The 23,574-nt window shown below is 36.8% G+C and overlaps 2 protein-coding genes across 10 annotated transcripts; one reads left to right on the top strand and one right to left on the bottom strand.

Moving 5' to 3' along the window:
- Nucleotides 1–6,599: 6,599 nt before the first annotated feature.
- On the bottom strand, nt 6,600–14,473 carry LOC131315826 (shaggy-related protein kinase eta-like). Its single transcript, XM_058345030.1, has 12 exons — nt 14,249–14,473; nt 12,745–12,837; nt 12,033–12,092; nt 11,677–11,949; nt 11,525–11,599; nt 11,394–11,450; nt 9,395–9,535; nt 8,702–8,752; nt 8,528–8,623; nt 8,346–8,429; nt 8,093–8,194; nt 6,600–7,125 (listed from the first exon to the last, which is right to left on the bottom strand). Exons 1-12 carry the CDS (start codon nt 14,261–14,263, stop codon nt 7,033–7,035), a joined length of 1,140 nt encoding a protein of 379 aa, XP_058201013.1. The 5' UTR covers nt 14,264–14,473; the 3' UTR covers nt 6,600–7,032.
- Nucleotides 14,474–17,903: 3,430 nt separating this feature from the next.
- Nucleotides 17,904–23,574, top strand: LOC131315825 (O-fucosyltransferase 8). Of its 9 annotated transcripts, none has more exons than XM_058345029.1 (11): nt 17,904–18,242; nt 19,190–19,359; nt 19,531–19,577; nt 19,672–19,798; nt 20,037–20,107; nt 20,515–20,603; nt 20,873–20,993; nt 21,073–21,216; nt 21,638–21,975; nt 22,381–22,621; nt 23,148–23,574. In XM_058345029.1, the coding sequence occupies exons 4-11, from the start codon at nt 19,690–19,692 to the stop codon at nt 23,454–23,456; spliced, it is 1,422 nt and encodes a 473-aa protein (XP_058201012.1). In that variant the 5' UTR covers nt 17,904–18,242; nt 19,190–19,359; nt 19,531–19,577; nt 19,672–19,689; the 3' UTR covers nt 23,457–23,574. The 9 variants fall into 9 exon arrangements, with proteins under 9 accessions (XP_058201012.1, XP_058201011.1, XP_058201004.1 ...); XM_058345021.1 differs by having other exon boundaries at nt 17,905–18,242; nt 19,258–19,359; nt 19,531–19,620; nt 19,699–19,798; XM_058345022.1 differs by having other exon boundaries at nt 17,905–18,242; nt 19,531–19,620; nt 19,699–19,798.

The following is a 23,574-nucleotide window of genomic DNA, read 5'->3' as shown; positions in this document are numbered from 1 at the left end:
GGGACCCATTACGGGTCCTTCAAAGATGATTAAAATCGAAAGTTATTCTTAAAATATTTTTTTATGAGTTCTTGAAAAAAATTAGCTCAATCTGTTATTGGGAAAGATTATTTTAGAATTCGCACTTTTTGTAGGACTTGTAATGGCCCGACAAAAATAAAATGAAATTATCAATTTCTTGCCCATAAAAGGGGAGGCCAAATGGGAACTTTTTTTATTTTTGTGGGGCCCATTACGGGTTCTATAAAGATGATTCAAACCACAAGTTATTCTTAAAATAATTTTTTTATGGATCCCTAAAAAAAATTAACTCAATCCGATATCGGTAAAGACTGTTTCAGAATTTGTAGGCACACCTCTACAAATTTTGAAACAGCCATTACCGATATTGAATTGTGCTTATTTTTTTCAAGAACTCATAAAAAAAAATTTAAGAATTTCTTGCAGGTTGAATCATTTTTTTAGGACCCGTAATAAGCCCCATAAAAATAAAAAAAAAATATTAATTTCTTGCCTATAAAAATGGAGGCCAAACGAGGATTTGTTGAAGGGTGTGAATGAAGGAAAACAACGTCGTTTTGCTTGGACAACGCACATGTTGACTCCCTGATTCTTGATTAATTAGATGGTACAAACAAAACAAAAGACTAATATAACAAGATAAAAAAATTACTTCCACACTGACTACACTGCCAATATTTAAAACATAAAAAAAAAAAAAAAAAATTGGAGATTTGCATTTTTTTTAGAAACAAAGGAGAGAGGGAGATTGTTCGGCACAAAAAAGTTGAGAATAGCGGGAAAAGAGAAATTTTTCGCAACCCTAAATGCTATCTTTTTGCAGGATTTGTTTTAAGAGAAAGTAATTCCTGTTGTGAAAAACATTTATTTTTGAATGGCAAAAAAGAATTTCATTAATATTTGAAATTGTACAAAGTAAGAACAAGTAGAACAACATCGTATTCCTAACAAAGCTAAAAATAATCATTTGTCCAATTTAAGACCCAATCTCTCGATTGGTAAGGACTGTGAAAAATATTTTGTTGAGTCCTATTATTTTTCTGGTAATTGAACACTACAGAATAATGTGGAATGATTAACTTTCCATCATTTCACATCGTTTCTTTATATCTGAACAGGCCCATAGAGAACTTGCTAAAATTTAATTGTTACTTTTATAATAATTAAAGTGGGTACTACTACAGACATCAATCAAATTATTATTTTTATAAGTATGACATAGTTGAAAAGAATAATCTTACCTTTTGACATAATTATTATGCTCCCTCAAAAATTTTAGAATCTCCAAAATAGGACTATCAAAACGGGAGCAACTTTTTTTTTTTCATTTCAACTCTTATTTTTACCTCAGGTTTCACTCCGTCCGTCTATTTTCCAAGCGTCCACCGAGTAATTCTTCGATTAAAATATGGAATTAAATTTATTTGTGCATAATTTTCTATTTTTGGCACCAAAAAGATCTCAATTAATTCTTAAAATTGGTGCCAAAAAAAAGTGTTAAAAGTTATGCATGCAGGGTAAATGGGTAATGATACGACCAGGACACTTTTTTGTAGTGGCACGATTTGTACTGGGAGTAACTTCTTTTCTTTCTTTTTTCGAAAAGGAGTAACTTATTTTTATCGTTTCTACGTTTTCCATCGTGTTTCCTTCAAAAGATGCTACATATACTATATCAAACCACTACAGTAACTATATTATCGGTTACATTTTTGTGGGGTCTACTTTGGATCCCAAGAAATACAAAAAAAAAAATGTCCATAAATTTTAAAATAATATTTTATGAGGTCTGGTAAAAAATCAGCTTCAATGGATATCGGTAAGTATTATTTCTAGATTCGTAGAGGCTCAACTGTGCAATTTTGCTTATACGTATCCAAAAATAATAGTTATCGATATCCGTTTGAGCTGATTTTTTTATCGAGCCCCATAAAATATCATTTTAAAATTTATGAGTATTTTTGTGGGACCCAAAGTGAGTGCCACAAAAAATGGAGTAGATGGTGCAGTAGTTTGGTATAGTTGAAATAGTGGATATATGGTAATTAATCCCAGATACTCCACGTCACATGGCACGAGGAATACAGAGAACAAGAGTCCTGGATTACCATAGTTTTAGGGGGAATTAGGAAATACAAACGGAGTAGTATGTATAGTAGTACTCCGAATTAAATAGGAAGAGAACTCATTGATAGCCGAGAGCTGCTACACACACAGCAGTCTGTGCACAGATTGTGCACAGATTTTTTTGTGGGGCCCACCACGGGTCCCACACAAATCATCCGAGCCGTTCATTAAATGTAAAACAGTTTTTCAAAGGTCTCCGTAAAAAATAGGCTCAATCCAATACCTATAGTGCTTCATCCAACCATCTAACTTTTCATTCAGATTTCCGGTTAATGAAAAGTTATGTGGTTGGATCGAGCACTTATAGGTATCGGATTGAGCTTATTTTAAATGGGGTCCCTTGAAAAAGTGTTTTACATTTAATGAACGGCTTGGATGATTCGTGTGGGACCCGTGGTGGGCCCCATAATAAAATCTGTGCACAAAATGTATGTGTGTGTAGACTTTCTGTTGATAGCCTGATAGGAGTAGTACGTAGTACTGCACTGTAGTAATAATTAATTAAATCCCAATCCATACCCTCTCCCATATATGAAAGAGAAAGAAACTCTCTCTGGACACCTCCAACAGTGACAAATAACTACTTACTTACTTACTGTCCACTGCTCCATATGCATAGAAATAGAAATATTCTTTCTTTTCATTCAACAAGAAGACAGAGAGAGAGAGCAGCTGGCAACGTATGGTGCCAACACATGCATTTGGTGCCAACCACCTTGACTTTACGCATGAGAGAGAGACAGAGAGAGAGAGAGAGAGAGACTTACAACTTGGACTTGCCTCCCTTGACTAGGGAACATTGTACTCGGACTCGGACCGGACTCGTAAAGATGATTGGAATCGTTCTTTTGATATTAAGTATATAGTACTCGGACTCGGCCTTGGCCCCGTTCCAGAGCACCTTCTTAAAAAATAAGTACTTATTTCACATTTTCAAACTCAAAAATAATGTAAATGAAAAATAATTTTTCAATTTTTTTTGTACCGTATTAAAGATCTCAATGAGATCTATCAAATAAGATCCATAGTGATCAAAAAATTATTTGCGTAAGCATGTGATTTTTGAGCTTGAAATTGCCTTCTTAAAAAATAAGTACTTATTTATCGTTCCGGAACGGGGCCTAATTATCTTGATTGACACACTGGAATCAATTCAAAGATGCATAGATTTTGAAATTTTATCTGTTGATATCCATTCACTATAATTTTTTGACATGTAAATTACAAGATCTAAAAGTGAAAGGTTTCGATAATCTGTGTGGGTACGTTCCATCTAGAAAAGTCCACAAATAACCCCAACTTTTAAGGGTAATTAAGTTTGTTTCACAAATTTAATGTTATTATGTGCCGGAAGTATCATTATTGAGCAACACACACTCACACTATGTGTGGAGCCGACACATTGCACATATACACACTCACAAATACTTGCACGCACGTACACAATCACATATTATGTGTTTTTAGAAAATTTTATCGTTATAGTTTTGGGAAATTTTATCATTATTTTTGTGTAGTTAATTAATACCATGAAACAATGAAAAGTGATGGCGTCGGCTTTGAGGTAATTGGATGCGAATGATACCTTTGGTAATTTAATTTATTTTTTTATTTTTTTTTGCAGTTTCTTTTATCATTTTTTAAGAGCGAAATATGTAATTAAGTTTGCTAATAAATCAGCTGTTTCCCTGTTTCCTCTATCTCAAGAGATGGCATTTTTGTGGGCCTTCAATTTCTTTCAAAGAAATTTACTTGGTTGGGTTTAATTTTTTATACGGCTTAGAGCATCCAAATAAAAATAGTAAGGGTGTTCAACTGCACACTATCTCTAGTGCGCTAATAAGTATGTTGTTGAAAATACTCAATTTTAACTGAGTACGATAAAGCAGTAACTCAATAAATTTGTTGAATTATTATTCATTAGGTATTCTTTAGTTTAATATTATTCACCAATCTCAATGGAGTACTGTTAAGATCCTTTTTTCAAACCTACTTCAATTTCCAGATATCTTCTTTTTTTTTTTTTTTGGTTGAAAATAGTATATACCTAATGCAATCTGTTCAGCTTGTTGGTTGAAAATAGTAAATATATTATTATATACCTAATGAATGGAGTATCTGTTGAGGTTTTGGTGATTTTTTTCTTAAACTTAATTACGTGGGTCTAAAGTCTTTGCAATGGTGGCTTACTGCTTAAGCCGGGAGTTTTAAATGAAAAACTGATAGCTCTACTTCATACAAATCCAAAAGAAACTCTCATTCAAATTAAGGAAGGTACAAAAATGAGACTACAGCTGCATGGTTGGAGCAATGCGGGCTTGTTGGGACAAAAAAGAAACTCTCATCACTCTTAAAAATCTCCCTCAAAATCCAAACTGAACAGGGTAGCAGTTCTTCAAAGTCATGCCCAACATGCCTTGCCTCGTGAGCACTAATTCTCCAGAAGAGACAATGTGTTAGGACAACAATAACGGCCTATATATAATTATTCGTTTGGAGAAAATCGGATGCAACCTTTCATAAATCAACTTAGGTGAAGTTTCGCATCTATGCTATCCAGTTTCACATCTATGCTATCCAGTCAGTGGTGGAGCTATGTTGGGGCCCGGTCCCCCATGCCCTAGCTCCCCGAGCGTCCGAATTTTAAATTTTTTATTTTATGTATACCTAAATTTGAATATTATTGATAATTATTCGTGTATAACTACTTATAATCTTAATAATTTTTGTTTAATTTGATAAAAAAACGGTTCTTTTACATTATCATTTCTCAATTTCTTTCATAAATAAAAAATAAGCACCTAACAGTTGAAGTAGCTTAAGGAAAAAAACAAAATGATTGGTATACTTTAACTGTATTAGGCTAGAATCATTTCAATTTTCAATGTATAAATGTAATATATTAGAAAGCAAAACCTTATGATATTAATGAGTATGATTTGATAAAAAAAAAAAAAATGTCTATTAAGCTGGCCCCCGGGTTCGAAATCCTGGCTCCGCTACTGTATCTAGTAATGCATATAGGTTTTTTACCACAAGAACCGTGGGAGGGACACGTGAGTCACGTAACATTTATATTTTTCACTCTATAAAACCGGAAAATATACTTAATCACATATAGTGCTTAATTTTTCAAATTTCAAGTGTAAAAACAATGAAAGGGAAACCGAAAATGGCTTTTTGTAATTGAAAGGTGGCGAAATTACCGTGCTATGCACGAATCAAAATTTTATCTTCCTATGTATTTCTTTTCACCTTTTCAATGAATATAATACTACGGAGTAGTATTTTGTTGTTTTGGTGAAAAATGAAAATTCTCTCTTTTTTAGTCACCAAGAAGGAAAATTCACGAAACACCAAACTAAAAATAAACTACTTGGAAGTGTTAATAACGCATAATTTTAAAGAAGGAAAAAGCTTTTGTTAATGCAAAGTTTACGCATAATTACATGGCGCATGAAAAAGTTAAGGAGCTTCTTAGCTTGCATTACATGTTTTTTCTCAATTGGTCAAAGAAAAATACTTGGATGTTCTATATATATCAAAAGGAAAAAAAAAATGCCACAAGCGATTGCATCTTTTTTAATTTGATAATCAAGAGTGTCCCAAAGAACAAAACTCATCTGTCCCGCTCCTCCTACAACCCTTTCCATGAGTTTGTGTGAGGTGGCCCCAAGGACAAATAATTGTTGAGAATAATTGACCCTACGACCTTGGGTGATAAGCGCCGCCAATGCAAGTTAATTAACTGCTACCATAACCTCATAACCCCTTGGGGTTAAGGGTGCGATTGTTGGCACACCTATACTGGCCTCAATGCATGCCAACGCATTATGAACAAATACCAACAAGAGTCCTTCTACTACCACACCCACTCACACACCCAATCACACACCCACACTCACAACAAGGGTGGAGCCCGCACACACTACACATTCAGTGTGTGTGGGCCCCACCATTATTGTGAGTGTGGGTGTGTGAATGGGTGTGTGAGTGGGTGTGGTGTTAGAATTATTGTACCAACAATTGGATGTTCACACGTTGAAATCTTGGCAAGATATGGTGACTGTGAAGCGAAGTCTGACATCGCTTGTGTACAAAAGTAATATGAAGAATATAAGCGCGAAGACACCCTCACTTCAATAGCTAGTTTTTGAAATTGAGTTCTACCTAAGATCGTGTAACATGATATCAAAACCCAGTATGCCAAGGATGGGTAAGGTGCGTGTCCCTGGCCTGTACGTGGCATGTGCTGCCAAGTGAGCATGTTGGGCGTGAGGGAGGGTGTGAAGCGACGTCCCCACATTGCTTGCATACCAAAGTAATATCAAGAATATAAGCGTGAGGGTACTGTCACAGTGACAACAATGGAATCTACCGTTTCCATAATAGCAATGAAGGGGGGTGGGGGTGGGGGTGGTTGTGGTTGTGGTTGTGAAGCTCAAATAAACGGTAAGTGGAAGATCTAGTGGGTAATAAATACGTACAAAAGGGAGCAACAACAATGTGATTCAATTAACCACAACTAAATACAAAGAAAAACAAACAAACAAACAACCACCACCAACCCCACCCCTTCTATCCCAGCTGTTCTTTCGAGGGGCCTTCCAACCTATCCATACACAAAAGTCTTTATTTTTAGTTTTTTCTTCTGCAAAATAACATATACAAACTGATTCCCTCTCACTCTCCCTCTCTCTCCAGGTGTTGGTTGGTATATGTCAAAAGGCAGAGCAAAGGAGCACACCAACCTTATATTGAGTGCAGCCACTGAGCCACCTAAATCTTTCCGGCCGTGCGCAGATCAAAGAGACCTTTTGATGAGTGTGAGTGAATCCTTGTTTGTCTCACATCAACAATTAGTAGATACCAATCCTTTGTCACTTATGGGTCCGTCGCGAAGAAATTTAGACCCATCTGCCGTCTCACATGCTCTGGTATCAACTTGCTTACAAGATCCGGAGAAGCTCCAGACAACTGCAGCCGCAACAACAAAATGGTTTGACCGTTAGGAATAACATCAACTGACAGTCAATGGAAATCATTATGCAAAGTGCAAACACTAGAATAAGCCATAACATTATTCGTTGTCTATTAAAGTCAAGAAAGTATGGAAACATGATCAAACTGTATCAAATTTCAGGAATCAAAAAGCTATGCTTATTGTTTCACTTGGTAAAAATGATAACATCTTTACTAAGCAGTAAGCATCATAACTATAGAGAGAGTGAAACAGAATACTAAGGGGAGAAGCAGAATGCAAATGGGGAACAAATGCAAACGGAGAGATATCAGCCCAAGACCCCTCCCAACCAGAGCTACTCTGAAACCATGTTAAGTTGCCAGTGGTCCCAAAAGCTTAATTTGTTTGGAAATGGGCCCAAAAATGTATATCAATTATCATGCTATCTAACACTAACCAGCCAACGGTTCCTAAACTCTGCACTCTCTTGCACTTTGGTCCTTGAAGTTTTAATTTTGCCTCAAGTGACACAGGGTATTCTGTGGACTATGGGTGCACTTCACCCGAAAGAAGAAAGAATAATCGAACGCCCACTTCACTAGAAAGAAGAAAGAAAAATCGAACGCCACAACACCAAATCTACTAACGGTACTCAGCTATTGACGTCATCACAACTATGTTACATGGACTTTTTTGTTCCCCCTAATGATGTGTGTCCACTGAATGGCGGATACAACACAAAATATGGGGATTCTCTAGTATTTAAAGATTCTTTCAATAAGAGTTCTTCAAATAACTTCCTATTCAGTATCAGCACCTTAAGGATTGAGCCACCCAAGGATGGGGGGGGGGGGGGGGGGGGGGGGGGGGGGAAGCAAAAAAAGGACAAGTATAGTATACTTTGTGCATCTCCCATGCCCGCCAAAAAGCAAAGAAAAGATAGAATCGGGAAAAGAAAGAAAAGAAGTGGATTAGGTGTACCTCCTGCTTAAAGTTGAAAAGAGGAGGTAATGGGCGACCATTTGGTAGACGGGCATTGGGTTCTCGAAGTTCATCAAAAAACGGATGTGCACATGCCTCCAGCTGCCATATCAAGAACAAGAACAAGAACAAGAACAACTTAAATAGGGGAAAATGGAGAGAGAAAAAGAACGATAATATCACCTATAATTATCACAGTTAACATAACTGCGCATCAATAAAATACTCTTAATGAAAGCAGAATCAAACTGACCGCAGTGCAGCGAAGATTTGGGGAGTACTGCAGCAGCCTTGAGGCAAGATCGATTGCTTCAGGAGGCATCCGTTTGTGGAAAATCTGAAACCAAAAACTCAGAATCAGAGTCATTCACACTTTATATAAATCTAAATGTGACACATCAAAACTTCAAATTCACAGTAGAATGGAAGTCAAACCTTGTGCCAAGGGTTCGCCTTTATCTGTGGAAACCTAAAATCCGTATAATTCGGATTCATACAGCGAATTTCTTCCCGAGTTGGTGTACCAAGAACCTGGAACAAAAAACATGAGAAACTATCGTGCTTGTTAAAGAACTGAATGATTTTTTTATACTACTTCAAGAACTGCACCTTGATAATCTCCACAAGCTGGCCCACTGCATTTTCTCCAGGGAACAATGGCTGGGAAAGTTGACATAAAAAAAATCAGCTGATGCATGTCCAAAGAAAGTGTAAGGACATTGACATGAAGGTTCTTTTGTTTCAATTTAAAGTATTTCACATCAAAAGAAAAAACCATGTAACACGATTTTACACTACAGCACAATTACAATAGCTATCGACAGACGTACAGTCACGTACTCTTCACAACTTTTCCTCAGACCAGTTCATCACCGCATCGAGTCCAAGCCAAGCCATAGCTCGGCTTGATGTTTCGTGCATTTACCAAGTTCTTGAGAGCAGATTGGTAGTTGTGTGTGTGCGTGCATGTGTGTGTGTGTGTGTGTGTGTGTGTGTGAGAGAGAGAGAGAGAGAGAGAGAGAGAGAGAGAGATCTCATTGGTTCGCGTTTATGAGTTGGTCACTCGTGATGGCCACCTTAATTGCATGTTGTAGAACTTGTCAAAATCAGAACCCTAAGTCCATCTATAGGAAAAGTTTTCCATGTCAAATGTTATGCCCAGCTGACCAAATATCCATCCATAGGAAAAGTTTTCCATGTCAAATGTTATACCCATCTATAGGAAAAGTTTTCATACAACCAAAGATAGGACAATAAAAAAACAAATGGAGCCGCAATGTAGAACATGGAAACGCAGCTGACCAGGCCTAAAAGAAGCTCAGCAAGTATACAGCCAGCTGACCAAATATCAATTGAAGTTGTATATTCTGTGGCACCAAAAATGAGTTCTGGAGCCCGATAAAAACGCGAGCATATGTATGATATGTTTGCTTCACCCTTCACCTGGGGACAATTGGATACAAGTGAAATCATGAAACATGCTATTACAAGCCCCACAAATATGAGCTTTAATGACATTCGCCAGCATAATGTGGCACTAACATGCAATAGACTTAAAAGTTTAGCTTCACGAGCGACATCTGCAGTGAGGAAGACAACTAAGCAAGCTATAAAGCCCCTCAACACTTCAGTTTAGATGCCATAACACTAACAGACACATGTCAGACACCAACAGCCACGTTACATATTGTACACATCACGAGCCATATCTTGCTTTTTAACATTCATCTTTTTGTTGAGCACATTAGGGATACGAGTAAGTTTATTCCCATGTCCAGACACATATAGCAACATATTAGAGACAATGGACATTGTATATTTGCATGTTCCTAAGTCAACTACTCATATTCTACACTAGATCACAGTATTTAGTTGACGAGGTTAGTGGGTCTGTGAGTTGCTCAAGTTCGTGTTAAACTAAGGATGGAACCTCTACAGATGAAGCACATCTTGAAGGACACCCGTTTTGGTTATCGGCACTCCTAAAATTATGCCCAACACTTCTTGTCTTCTTTTGACAATTCAGCAACACTATTAACAAATTGACAGCTCAGAAACACTTCTTGAAACCTCCAAACACCACCTATGTTATGATTCTTTTCATAAAGTAATGTTTTGCATCCTTTAGAGCCCAATTTATGCAGTCCAAACAGATATTTTGATATATTCACAATACTATGTCATTTGTATCACAAAGAACTACTGTATTATTGTTTTGCATTCTTTGGAATGCATGTTTCGTGAATGACAGCTTAATACTTAAGATATGGAATATATGGCGTTTTATTCTAAATTAGTGCAACGTTTAAATTTTTATTACCTTTGAATAAATGAGTCACATATATCTACCTCACAAATAGACTTGATAGAAACATGATTTCCTAATGTTTCCTCAGCGCTCGTGTCTTGCATGTTTGAAATGGCACATCAGTGTGTCCCGTTTCGTGAAAATACAGCTTAGGTGCGGAAATGATATTCAAAATATGCATAAAAATGTGTTATGTGGAATTAGTTATATTTATTGTATCCAAACAATGTGTGTGTGGAATTGGCATTGGAGAAGGCAACTACACTCCAGCCTGGATCCCTACCAAGTCATTCTCCAGGGGATTAACTAAAATGCAATACTATATTTCATCATCTTTGATAGCTTGATCAATGAACAATTAGGGCATCCTGGACATAGAACAACTAGGACTCGCAGGTACTTCTCATGTATCGTAGTTTAAAGGATATACATGCAGTACATGCAAACATGACCCAAAAGGATGAATAGCCAACAAAAAAGTGGTGGTGGACTTCCATTAAGATACACAAATAAGAGTTCACACTAAAAATTTATACAAAACATAGCTGCAGAGAGAGATCAAAATTTGGAGCACTCTCTTAAGAATTTTCTTCTCATAACATTCTCTCAAGAGTATATAACTCAAGAAGTAGTTCAAGCCCAAAAACTGAGGAAAAATCAGAAACACAGAAAAAATTGTGTATCTGGTAAGCTACACAAAGTGCCTTGAGTTTTAGAGAGGAATCTTTTTTCATACAGTGGAAACGACATAAGCTTGTGATAAATGAATATCATTTTTTACCACAATCTTCAAGTATAATGCTTAATAATGAGAAGCAATCAGTTCCGCAGTGCACCAGCAGGAGACTATTGAAACTTGGAGCAAATTCATTTTGTTATGTTGTGAAAAAGCAAATTAAATTGGCAATAATGGGGAAAAAATACGACGACTGAACAAAAAATAAATAAAAGATAGAAAAAGACGAGGAAATCTGAAGTCCAAGTTTCACATACAAGCATTTTTGCACTTCCGAAATCACAAATCTTGACCTGGTGAGAAAGAGGATCAACCTGTAGAAAGCCAATGTGACCTCAGCAAAAAGCCATTGACAGTTTTCTCAAGATAAAGCTAATGAAATACATACCAGGACGTTCTGAGGCTTCAAATCCCTGTGGCAAACTTCCGGAACAGTGTGCATATATGCCAGCCCCCTACAGATCTGGAAAACAACATCCTAGTTAATAGCAATTGATGAAATACGAAAAACGATAAAACTGAAGGGAGTACCACACATACTTGGTAAGTGTAAAGCTTAACATAGATGAGAGGTATTCTCTGGTTCAGATTGCTGTAATGCTTCAAAACTCGATAAATGGTCTCAGGGACATACTCCATGACTAAGTTGAGAAAAAGCTCGTTTTTACTCGTAGTGGAAAAGAAACAATGCTTTAGAGAAACCACATTTGGGTGATCCATTGTGCGCATTAATTGCAGTTCACGGTTCTTGTATCTTTTATCTTGCAAAACCTTCTTTATTGCCACTGTCTCTCCAGTTTCCAAGCATTTTGCCTAATGAAAGCAGCCAGATCAGTGAATCAAACGAGATGAAAAGATTTTGCCACATCGAAAGAGAACCATTATATTGTGGCTACCTGGAAAACAACCCCAAATGAGCCTGTCCCAACAACACGCTCCGCCATATAGCTGATGGTCTGCAATACGCAACACACCCCAATTCAACCCTCAACATCAGAAAAACTAACAAAGAAAGCTATTGAAATGTGTACACCATCTAGAACCATTAATGGTTGTTCTAAGATACACAGTTTACAAGTACGTAGATATTTATTAAGTGCACCCTTCTCTGTACATTTCTAGCATTACTGTTCAAAGGAGCCATACTGTTATGTGCATACACACTTTCTATGAGTCACCATACAAATAGAGGTCGTTTAACATGAAAATGTGATAATAAGATCTCACCTTGGGAGTATTCTGTATCTACCGCTTGTTTCACTACTTTATAAATTTGATTGATGCTTTATCGACTCATTTCCATCTCATAGTCCAAGCGTTGAAAATCCGTTACAAATGGGTTGTTTTACTATTCTTTTCTCAAAATTATTCATAGTTGTTTCCATAGAATCCTATCAATGGCTCAATCAATCATTTCTTCAGTCTCCTAAAGGAAAAACGACTTCCATATCACTGATAAACTTTCCATGATTATTCTACTGTTGGAAATAACAAGAAATCGAAGAAATAAAACAATAAGAGTAAGAGCTCTGTTTCAATTATTTTGTATTTCCAGTAGATTTCATACGAGAGGCTGTTCTCTCAGGTCATTCAATAAAGTAGTATTACCTGTTTTGGTTCTCCATTTTTGCCACCAATAGTCGTAGAAATGATGTGACCAGTGACAGCATCATTGGCATCAAGAACAGGATCAGCCATCTCCTGGAGTTTATATCAGGTCAACATATCAGACAAGATACTCACAGAACATCTAGCTAGGGCAAAGAATACAAATCGTCAAAAGCAGATCTAGGATGACTAAACAAGATAAGACATGCCAGAAACTATTGAGCACAGAGATCAGCAAAACACTAATAATATGGAATGGTAGCATAAGACATAGAAACGACATGAAGCAACTGATATGATGACAAAACAATTTTAACGACATTCCACCTGGCACTTTTTATAAACAATATCACCAAAATTGCAGGATAATTTGATGAATTGAAATGGGACTAAGGAAAGGAAAGTTAAAGAACTAAAGAAAGAAACAGAAGCAATATCAAACCATAGCTTCACATAAGTACAATGATCTAAAAAGTAGCTCATCTAAGATCCAGAGCAAATGCAATGAGATGTAGGATTCCAATTCCGGGGTGTGAACTACTATAATTTGAGGCTACAAACCTTTATACTTTCCAAATTGTCAAACAAATTATTAGTCTAACGTAAGAAGTTTTCATAAGTTTTTGGGGTGCGGTTGCCCACCTTCATACCCAAGGATCCATCACTGTATGCGAAACAACAGACATTCACAACTTCATAACCCAGCGTTAAAGCTATCACAGAAGATGCAAGTGGGAGAAATAAAAAGCTCATCCAGGAACCCTAACAAATCATGGTTACCCAGGAAACTGAACAAGAAGAAACAAAAACCCACCAACAACTGTAGTGGCTAGATTTTCAGGGGAACGAAAAGGAACCATACATAGGTTCTTGGCCATCAGATTTGACAAAAACTTTCTGGGAAAATGTACAGATCCATCGCCGTATGCTAAACAACAGATGAAACAGATTCACAACTTCATAACCCACCATTCTGAAAGAAATAACCAGCTCATCCAAGGAACCCCAGTCAATCCCCGATTCCCCCACGCGGTACCCAGGAAACTGAACAAGAACAAACCAAAAACCCACCAACAATCTGGCCTTTTAAGCCAAACGGCACGCATTATGAGGTCCAATTCAGCTAGATTTTATCGGTGACCAAAAGGAACCATACATAGGCACTTAGTTTTCAGATTTGCAGACAACTTTCTTGGAAAATGTACGGATCCAATCCTATGATTTCACCACATCAAACCCTAGCATTAAAACTATCCCAAAAAATACAAAAAAACACCACCAAAAAAAAAAATGCTCATCACAGAAACCCAAAGAAGCCTCCTTCAGGGATCTACCAAAGAAACAGAACAAGAGGAAATTAAAAACCCATGTATAAGTTTACTTTCCAGTCAACGGATTTGTAATAAAAGGTCCAATTATGCTAGATCTTGTCGAGAACCAAAAGGAAACCACATCTAGCCACATAGATATCAGATTTTGAGGGGAAATGAAGAGATCTTCTTACCTTATCGTCAGCCATGATTTTTCCGGCGAACGATGGAGGAGAGAGAGGAGGGAGGGAGAGAGAGAGGAGAGGAGAGAAGAATCTTTTTTACTTTTGACAAAACGTTGAGCTCATAATTGTCGGGTGCAGGGAGGGAGGCCCCATCAACCGAACAAACTCCATGTGATTCCAGCTCCTCCGTCTTTTGTTCTCTCTCTCTCTCCTCTTTGTCTCTCGTAGGATTATTTTGGAATTGATTAAGAGCCCCGAAGTTGAAGATAATTACGATGGTCGAATCCGAAGATTCGAAGTCAATGGTCAATATTGGTCATACCACCAAGGATGGAAACTTAGAGCATCCGCAATGGGAATAATCAAAATCGATAATCAAAATGTGCCACGTCAGCATTTGATTATCCATTAAGTTCATAATCAAACCTAACAAACTTGATCTCCACATTGGTTATTTTTGTATCCCTATAAAAAAAACCCCTACAATACGCTATGCATCTATGTCCAATTGCAAACGAGTTTCAATCACGCACCCGACCACACCAAATTATTCGTCTCGATGAGACGATTCTAATGTGATGTGTTTTTTAATTTTTTTAGTTTTAAATTTGGTTATTGGGTTTGGTTATTGAGTTTTGGTTATTGGTAAAAGTTGTTAAGTTTGGTTATTCAAATGTCAAAATTTGATGAGTTGCTAAGAGGTTGCTAAATTTGGTTATTACAATGTGAGCACTTTTTTGAGCAAACATTGCTAACTTTAGCAACATTTTAGTTTTGATTATTATATTGTGGATGCTTTTAGGACGTGATTGGATAAGTTCCAGGTTCGACTCTTATTCAAGTACCCAATACCCATAGCCTTTATTCGGGCTCAGGTTTTATTTTGCATTGAAACCAAATAAAAAAGTAGTTAACCGACTCGTGTTTTGATTGCGGGAGAAGAGAGGGTAAATGCGTGGGTGTTATTATTACGAAAGAAGAGGTACACATCTCCACCTAAGCCTTGTAATGCATGTGCATGAATAATAGTGCGAGTGCGAATACAAAAATACAAATGTGAAAACATCTCTAATAAATATCTCAAATTTCTAAAATTTGTAAGAGCAGTGAATGAAAGGGAGAGCATAGAACGAGAATTAAGAAAGAGACGAAAGGTCTTACATAGAGATTATGGCCCTGTTTGGTTTGGATTTTGATTAGGTCCTGTTCGGTCTGAATTTTGAAGAAGATTTTTAAGAGTAATAGATAAAGAAAATTTATGTGACTTGACTCTCCACGATTACAGATCCAAATTTTGAAAACTATCTAGACTGAGTTTGTGATCGTCTTCATCGGCGACATTCTGAACGAGTTAATTATTGTTTTCATCGATACATTAAGGACTCACTAACAACACTGTTTGTCTCTGCTCCACTTGAACCGAATGCTCGACTTACACGTACAAATCGAACACAACTACGTACGTGATGCCATCTTTTATCGTCAACAAACAAATGGGTAGTCTCACGGAGTATCTTATTGTTGCTCAACCGGACATCTCCTATACATTTCATCTTATCAATCAATTCATGTTAGATACTTACATGACTTAGTGCACTCTTCTCTTGAGTTGCGTACCTACTTTGATGCAAATTGGGCTAGTGATTCTACAAGTCAACATTCTACTACTGGATATTGTTTTCTCACGGACACCTCAATTTGACTTCGTAAATATTTAAGTCTCATCTCGGGTGACCGCCAGAATGAAGCTAGTTGCATAGGTTATAAGACAAGGTTCCAGCAGAGCCAAGATTAGATGTAGATAACCCAAGGTTTGGTTGCTTAATTACAATATTGAATTCAAAATCTGTATATTTTTGTAACAATTGCGTTGAGTATTGACCAACAAATTGTTTATCACTAAAGATTAAAATGGATATGACTCACTATGGATGGCCCAATCTTGAATAAATGAGTATCTCCTCAAATGGAAGAAGATTCTCTTTGAAAATCAAATTTATCCCATCTCCCATAGCTTGAAGAATTCTCAAAGTGCCACATATTCAGGGCCAATACTAGGGAGTGAGACTTGTGCCCTACGAAAGTGTTTTAACCTTGGTAGTCCTAATAATCTATGAGTTGGTTTGCTTCTAACCCAACTTTTATAACTCAAATCTTTTATTTGTGTAGATGGATTCACCATTCTTAGTACTTTGAAAATCCTCTTTATTGATGATATACATTGGGTCTTGATTCGATTTATAACGAGAAAGTTATGGACATTTTACTAAAATGACCTGCTGGTTTTGAAAAAAAAGTCATATCTTGAAATGTACAAAAAAAATTGGGTCCAAACCATAGGGTTATAAACTAGACTCGATAGGATGGAGCTAGGATTTTACTCTAGTAATGGCGAAATGTATACTAAAAAAATAAAAAAGATGCATTGCAATATGTGTTCAACACTTCTTTTCTTAGAGATGAGTCAATTATTTTCTTGACCATGATTACCTACCACATCAGTTTACATGAATCAATAAACTGCTATTTTTTTTTTCATATAGTGTTAGGGAAATGATATTGACACTCCAAAAATTGATGCAGGCACTCCAAAATCAGTGTAATTTCAAAGCCATTTTCTTTTATTTTTGGAGTGCCTGCATCAATTTTTGGAGTGCCAATATCATTTCCTTAGTGTTAATACCATCTATTGCTCAATACAATTTTCAATAAGGAATTCTAAACATTCAATAATTTCTAACTTTAATTGAATGTTGAAAAATTGAAGAATACTAACATTTTTCCTAATGGAGTTTAAGAAATCCACACAAAACACCCAACGATAAAAATGTTTTTTCAATTTTTCGAAATTCCACTACTGAACAGTGCCGGCATTGAAAATTTGGAAGTCCATTAAACGAAAAATCCACTACTGCTGAGTCATGCACAATGCCGATTGTTTTGGTTAACTTGTTTAAGTTTTTAGGTTAAGTTATTTTATGTTAAATTATTTTAGGTTAAAGTGTGGAGGTTTTTTTTTATAATTAGACCTCATCATTTATATTATTTTACTTTGACCCATTAAATTTAGTTTTGGAATACTATTATTTCTTTCTTGAAAAAAAAATAGAGGATTTAGGACTAGTATATAGCACAAAATGAGGGAAAAAATCTAGCGGTAACGAGCCTATATAAGTTGGGGATAATTTTTTTCCTTCACATATAATAATTGCATTTTCTAAAATTTTGTCGTGGCGGCCGCCCCTACTAGAGGCCCCCCTTGGTTCCATCCTCGGAGAGTGACCGGAGCAAGCATGCAAAGTTCGATCTGCTGAGTGCTGTTGATCTTGCGGCCATGAGATCAAAGTGCCGGCGATCAATAAATGTTCCGTGAGATTCTTTTCATTTACTGAAATTCTATCCAATCCAAACCAACATAACACTTACTAGTGTATCATCTTTCACGTAATTTGCCCTCTTTATTTATACTCTCTACATAGAATTTGCCCTCTATTTAAATTCACTTTCTACACATGGGATAAAAACAAAAAAACTTAAATAGTTGACAAATGATAATTTCCCAAAAGTTTAATTTGTTTCGCTTGAATGGGCAATATTAATGAAGCTTTACTCAAATACTATTCCTCAAATTTAACGTAAAATTCTGAGGAAGGTCTGGGAATCCTGGGATGCTACTAAAAAACAGAGAGAGAGAGAGAGAGAGAGCCCAACGGTCGGGTCGGGTCGGGTGTTGGTTAGAAAGAGCCCTCCAACTAACCACCAAAAGTCACGGTCCTCTCTCCTCTGTTTCTTTCTCAACACACAAACCCCTTGAAGCCAAGTTCTTCCGGGTTTACTTGTGTTTTTCTTCCTAACTCCCAGACCATTCAATCCAAGAACAACAACAACAACAACAACAAGAAAGAAAGAAAGACACCACAAAAATCAATACCAAATGCTCTTCTCTTTGTTCGGTGAGATGTAGTTGTAGCAGATGTGATTCTTCTCCTGTATTATATTCAAGGTTAGCTTTTTTAAATTGATTTCTAGACTACTCATATATATATATGTATATATATTTGCTTATGTTTCACTCGTATTTGTATATTCTGTTTATAGTTGCATTGCATACATATCATTGTCACCAACATCTTTAACTTCACTTCCAATCCAGACCTAGATGTTTCCACTTCATCCAAATTACCAAATGTTTGGGACTTCCAACCTAAAATTTTCCTCAAATCCTCCAATGGGTCGGTGGATTTTGTTAGATATAGAAAGAGGGAGACTCTACTTGCGAATAGCTACCAATGAGTGGCTATCTAGACAGGAATACCCGCCAGAGTTAGGTTTATTTTGAACCTTGTGGAATTGATGTTGTAACAATCTTATGTATATTTGGTAATCTTCAAATAGAAAGTTGTTGTTACTAGAAATGAGTTGATGGGGAAGCAAGGATCGCCGAGAATGTTAGGAGCCGATTACAATTGGAACAAAGCTGGTTTGTTTCATGGGTTCAAGAATGACCCATCAAAAATCAGTTCATGCAAGGGTGTCCATGGTGGGAAAAGGCATGTTTGGTTGGGTAAAAACCTGCGGTCGATGGTTATTGCGTTTGGGTTGATTGGTTTCCTTTTCCTCTTGGACTCCCTTGTGTACTCCCTTCTTGAGCCCACGAGTGGTTCAGCCCCCAAAAAATCAATTGAGAAGATGAAGGTACGAGTTCGGAATTTCCTTAGGTTTTCTTCTTGAGTAGTGTAGATGTCAAGTGTTATACTCTTAAGGTCTAAGCCAACCAGAACTTGAAATATGAAAACATCAAAGGAGGTTGAATATCAACAAAAGTAACTATCTGTGGGTAACTAGCAGTGCATACATGAATCCATTCCTACTACATTGGTCTTTCCTTATTTTGATCCTAGTTAGTTCTTGTTCGTCCTCATAGCTGAAATGTGGTGGTGTTTTGTTCAGTTCCTTGAGCTGGTCTTTAGCTTCTGAGGCCTACTGAAATTTCTCTTTAATAAACGGAGTTTTGGCAGAAAAAGAGGTAACATGGTCTGGCCCGTGCTTTGGGAAAATGGATTCAGGCATGAAGTGTCACCCTAAAAATGGAATTCAGGCTCCCAGATATACACCATTCCGTATGTTGCTTATCGATCTATATCCTGCTAGAACTACAGCATACGAAGTAAACATAATTGATTCCTATAGTACAATTTCAAAGTGGTTCTTGGGCATGAGGGTAAGGCTGCTTTTTCTTTAAGTATGTCATCCACCATGCCAACTGATGATATTTTCTTATGTCCCTGAAGGAGCGTACGACTGCCAACGTCAATGAAGGGAAAATACCAGTACAGATGTATGATCGACTTATGAATTTAGCTTCTTTCGCTCTTGCAGAGGTTTGATTAATATCCCAGTTCAATTCATTCATTCTGTTCTCGGTTTTTCAGTCATCATCCAAAATAACTATGCTACAGAAAGAGTTTAGGGAAGATTCAACAAAGTTCTGGAAGGAGACGTATCCTGAGGCATCTATCTGGAGACCGTGTGCAGATAGAAACAGTACAACAAATCTAGGTATTCATGAATTATTTGTTAACCTTATTGAGACATGAACAATCAATTAGGCTATGTTTGGATCATAGATTTGTTGAGGGACAAGAAAAGGTAAAGAAAAATAAGACGATAATATACTGAAGAAGCTATTTTTTCTTCTTCTTTAGTGTCTATATTATTTTACTTTCCATTAGCTAATACCGCCACAAGTTCATGATGCAGCCATAGTCTTAACTTTACTGGCAATGGTGGCATGCAGGGAAGCCGAAGAAGAGCAACGGTTTTATTTTGGTCAGTGCAAATGGTGGTCTAAATCAACAACGAGTTGCTGTAAGTATCTGCACTGGCATCTAACATATTCAGCTTGGAAAACTTCTTTACTGTAATTACAATCAACTGAATGCAGTACCAGAAGTGAGCAAGTATGTCGTTTTGAGATAGTTCACCAGTTATATATTCTCAAATTTATGTTGTGCTTGATCTTGGATTTGTTGATGGGTTTGTAAGGAAAGGAGCACAGGGAAACCAGACATAAATTTATCTTCGTACTCAATTTTCTTCTTATCTGCCTGTTAAGTTTTTTCTATCGATCCATGAACCAAAGACGTGCCACTTAAAGAATTTATTGTTTACGTGGATTTGTATTTTTGTCTGATATTTTTTTAGCCTCTTTCTGCTATTTTTCCACCCACCTCTTTTATAGGAATAGCTAATAATGAAATCTCTTTTGCTTGCAGGTATGCAATGCGGTTGCTGTTGCATCCTTACTTAATGCTACATTAGTTATTCCCAAATTTCTTTACAGCAATGTATGGAAGGATCCCAGGTCAGCAGAGGTTATTTATCTTCTTTTTTTCCTTTCCAAATTTCATGCTTTTGATTCATGCAATACACATAGTACTTTTTTTTTTGTGCTTTAGGTCTAATACTTCCAAAATTTCATTCAATCCCCTTACGTTTCACTAACAAAATATTATCCTACTACTTGACAAGAAACGTGGGGGACAAGGAAATTGATGATTTATTTCTAGTTTTTTTATTTGGTTTTGGTTTCTATCTCTGGTGATTTACTGTCGCTTATTGTTGGGACTGCAGCCAGTTTGGTGACATTTATCAATTGGATCATTTCACAAACAACTTGAAGGATGACATAAATCTTGTAAAGGAGCTTCCTTCAAATTTGAAATCACTGAACTTTGAAGCCATTGGTAGTTTGGTATGTTAATACTTGTTTACTTCTACAAAAAAGATTGTGCATAACAAAAAGAGTTCAGCCTTTTGCCTCGCTTTTTCAGATTACGGATGCAGATATTCCAAAGGAAGCAACACCGGCTGATTATGTCAAAACTGTGCTTCCTCTCCTGTTGAAGAATCGAGTTGTTCACTTGCTTGGATTTGGAAATCGACTTGGCTTTGATCCATTGCCATTTGAACTTCAGGTTGGCAATATATCCATTGGCAGTTTGAAGAACTAAATGTTAGTGCTGCGTGAGCTTAATCCCAAACACAAAGAAAATAGAAGCTGTTTGACTTGAAGATCTCCCGAGTCCTGGCTCTAATTTTTGCTTATCTTGATAGCTGGTTACTATAGTTTTCAATATCTGGCTACACTAATCTACCGAATGATGTTGACTTTGTATATAGTTTGATAGGTATACGGGCAACAAGAACAACTGCTTAACCATGTGAATTCACCATTTAAGTTAAATGAGCTGCAAACAGACTTCTGCGTATTCTGAAATCTCGCATCATGTTTATTCCATTCCTCTGAAAGGAAATTGTATCTGATAGGTTTTACATATAATGTGTACACAGTACACTCCACCCATATTCAGTGAGATATTTATGAATTGTCTGCAGAGATTAAGATGCAAATGCAACTTCCATGCTCTAAAGTTTGCACCTGAAATTGAACGAGTTGGTTCGTTATTGATCAAGAGGATAAGAAAATTTGATGCCGCACGAAATATGCTGGACAAGCAACTGCTTGGGAATTTCATGTCAAATACACCCTTGAAAGGGAAGGATGCTGCTGTGGGAGATCAATCCAAATACCTTGCTTTGCACTTGAGATTTGAAGTTGACATGGTGGCCTACTCTCAATGTGAATTTGGAGGTGGAGAAGATGAGAGAGAGGAACTCCAAGCGTACAGGGAATCCCATTTTCCGCTGCTTGCTGAACGCTTGGAGAAATCAAAGTACGCAACGGTGCTATGTTTTGAATTTTTAGTTGTTTTGTGTGATGAGAAACAAAGTCGACAGAAAAAGCTGATTGAGGCAGAAAATCTCTTCTATTTTTTGAAGGTGGAAAATGTTTTAACATTCGCATTGTGGATGCAAACTTTTTTTACAATCATTTCAAGACATGAAATATTAATGATTATTGTGCGACCGAAATATTAATGATTATTGTGCGACCCAAACGGTGGAAAATGTTTTCCAACTCATTTCCACTGTGGCAATCAAACAGAAGAAGAAGGTTATTTTTCAACAAAACATTCTCCATGAAAAGCACTTCAGGAATTTCTTTTGCAGAAAAGAAGTATTTAGGACTTTTGTTATTTTGATATTCTTCTAATCATGTGCTGAAATGGGGGCTGCAGGCCTACTTCTCCAACAGAATTAAGGAGGTTGGGTAAATGCCCACTGACTCCGGAAGAAGCAGCACTTGTTCTTGCCGGTCTTGGTTTTAACCGCGAAACCTTTATCTATCTTGCTGGTTCTCGCATATATGGGGGACAGTCCAGGATGCAAACATTGAGTAGTCTTTATCCCAATTTGGTAACAAAGGAAGATCTTCTCAACCGTAGTGAACTCGAACCTTTTAGGAATTTTTCGTCTCAGGTAAACAAACATTTAGCTTGACGCACATTATCGTACCTAATCATCTTTCAGCAACTCTTTTCTTGCCAATATTCTATCAAATGCATTCATGTTAAATTGATGAACCATACTTTGCATCTAGAATTTCTAAGACAGTAAAGGGGTTAGTCCTTTTGAGGCATTACATGGAGTGAATATATCTCAATTGTTAACAATTGAATGTCTTCATGGAAATGCAAATTTGATGCATTTGGCTACTGGCAAAAATCTTTACTTTGAATCGAGTTTAAATTCTAAGCGGGCATTTTTTACAAGTCCTAAATTATGAAGTGATGCATATTTCTCTGTTCAAAAATAACTCTAGCAACTGTGTTTACGTCTTCAAGCTTGGAAACAAATGATGAACCTGAGTTTCTGGACAGATACCTCGTCGTTTATCTAATCAATTTCCACCGGATAAACACAGTGACCATAACTCATCACATATCCCACCAGTTTTCTGTTTTGTATCCAAAACTAAAGCTAATAGAGATCTCTATGGATGCAGCTGGCAGCACTAGACTTCATCGCCTGTGCAACTGCTGATGTATTTGCCATGACAGACTCAGGGAGCCAACTATCATCCCTGGTGTCCGGATTCAGAACTTATTATGGTGGTGGTCATGCCCCTACCTTGAGGCCTATCAAGAAGAGACTTGCAGCAATTTTGTTGGAGAATAGCACCATAGCATGGGACAGCTTTGAGGAGAGAATACGAAAAATGATTGAGGAAGGCCAAAGGGTAGGCGTGAGGGGCAACAAAAAAAGCATTTATAGACAGCCAAGGTGCCCAGAATGCATGTGTAAATACCATTAGTTTTTGCGTCTCATTCTTTCAAGGCCCTTCCTTTCTTTTCTGTAAATAATATACGTCAGAAAATGCTCATATTCTGGCGGGTATATTTTTGCCATTCATGAAAGTTGTCGGACATAAA

This window comes from Rhododendron vialii, chromosome 2a (genome assembly GCF_030253575.1).
Source record: "Rhododendron vialii isolate Sample 1 chromosome 2a, ASM3025357v1".
NCBI lineage: Eukaryota > Viridiplantae > Streptophyta > Magnoliopsida > Ericales > Ericaceae > Rhododendron > Rhododendron vialii.
Note: the sequence above shows the minus strand (reverse complement) of the source record. Positions and strands in the feature narration are given on the sequence as shown.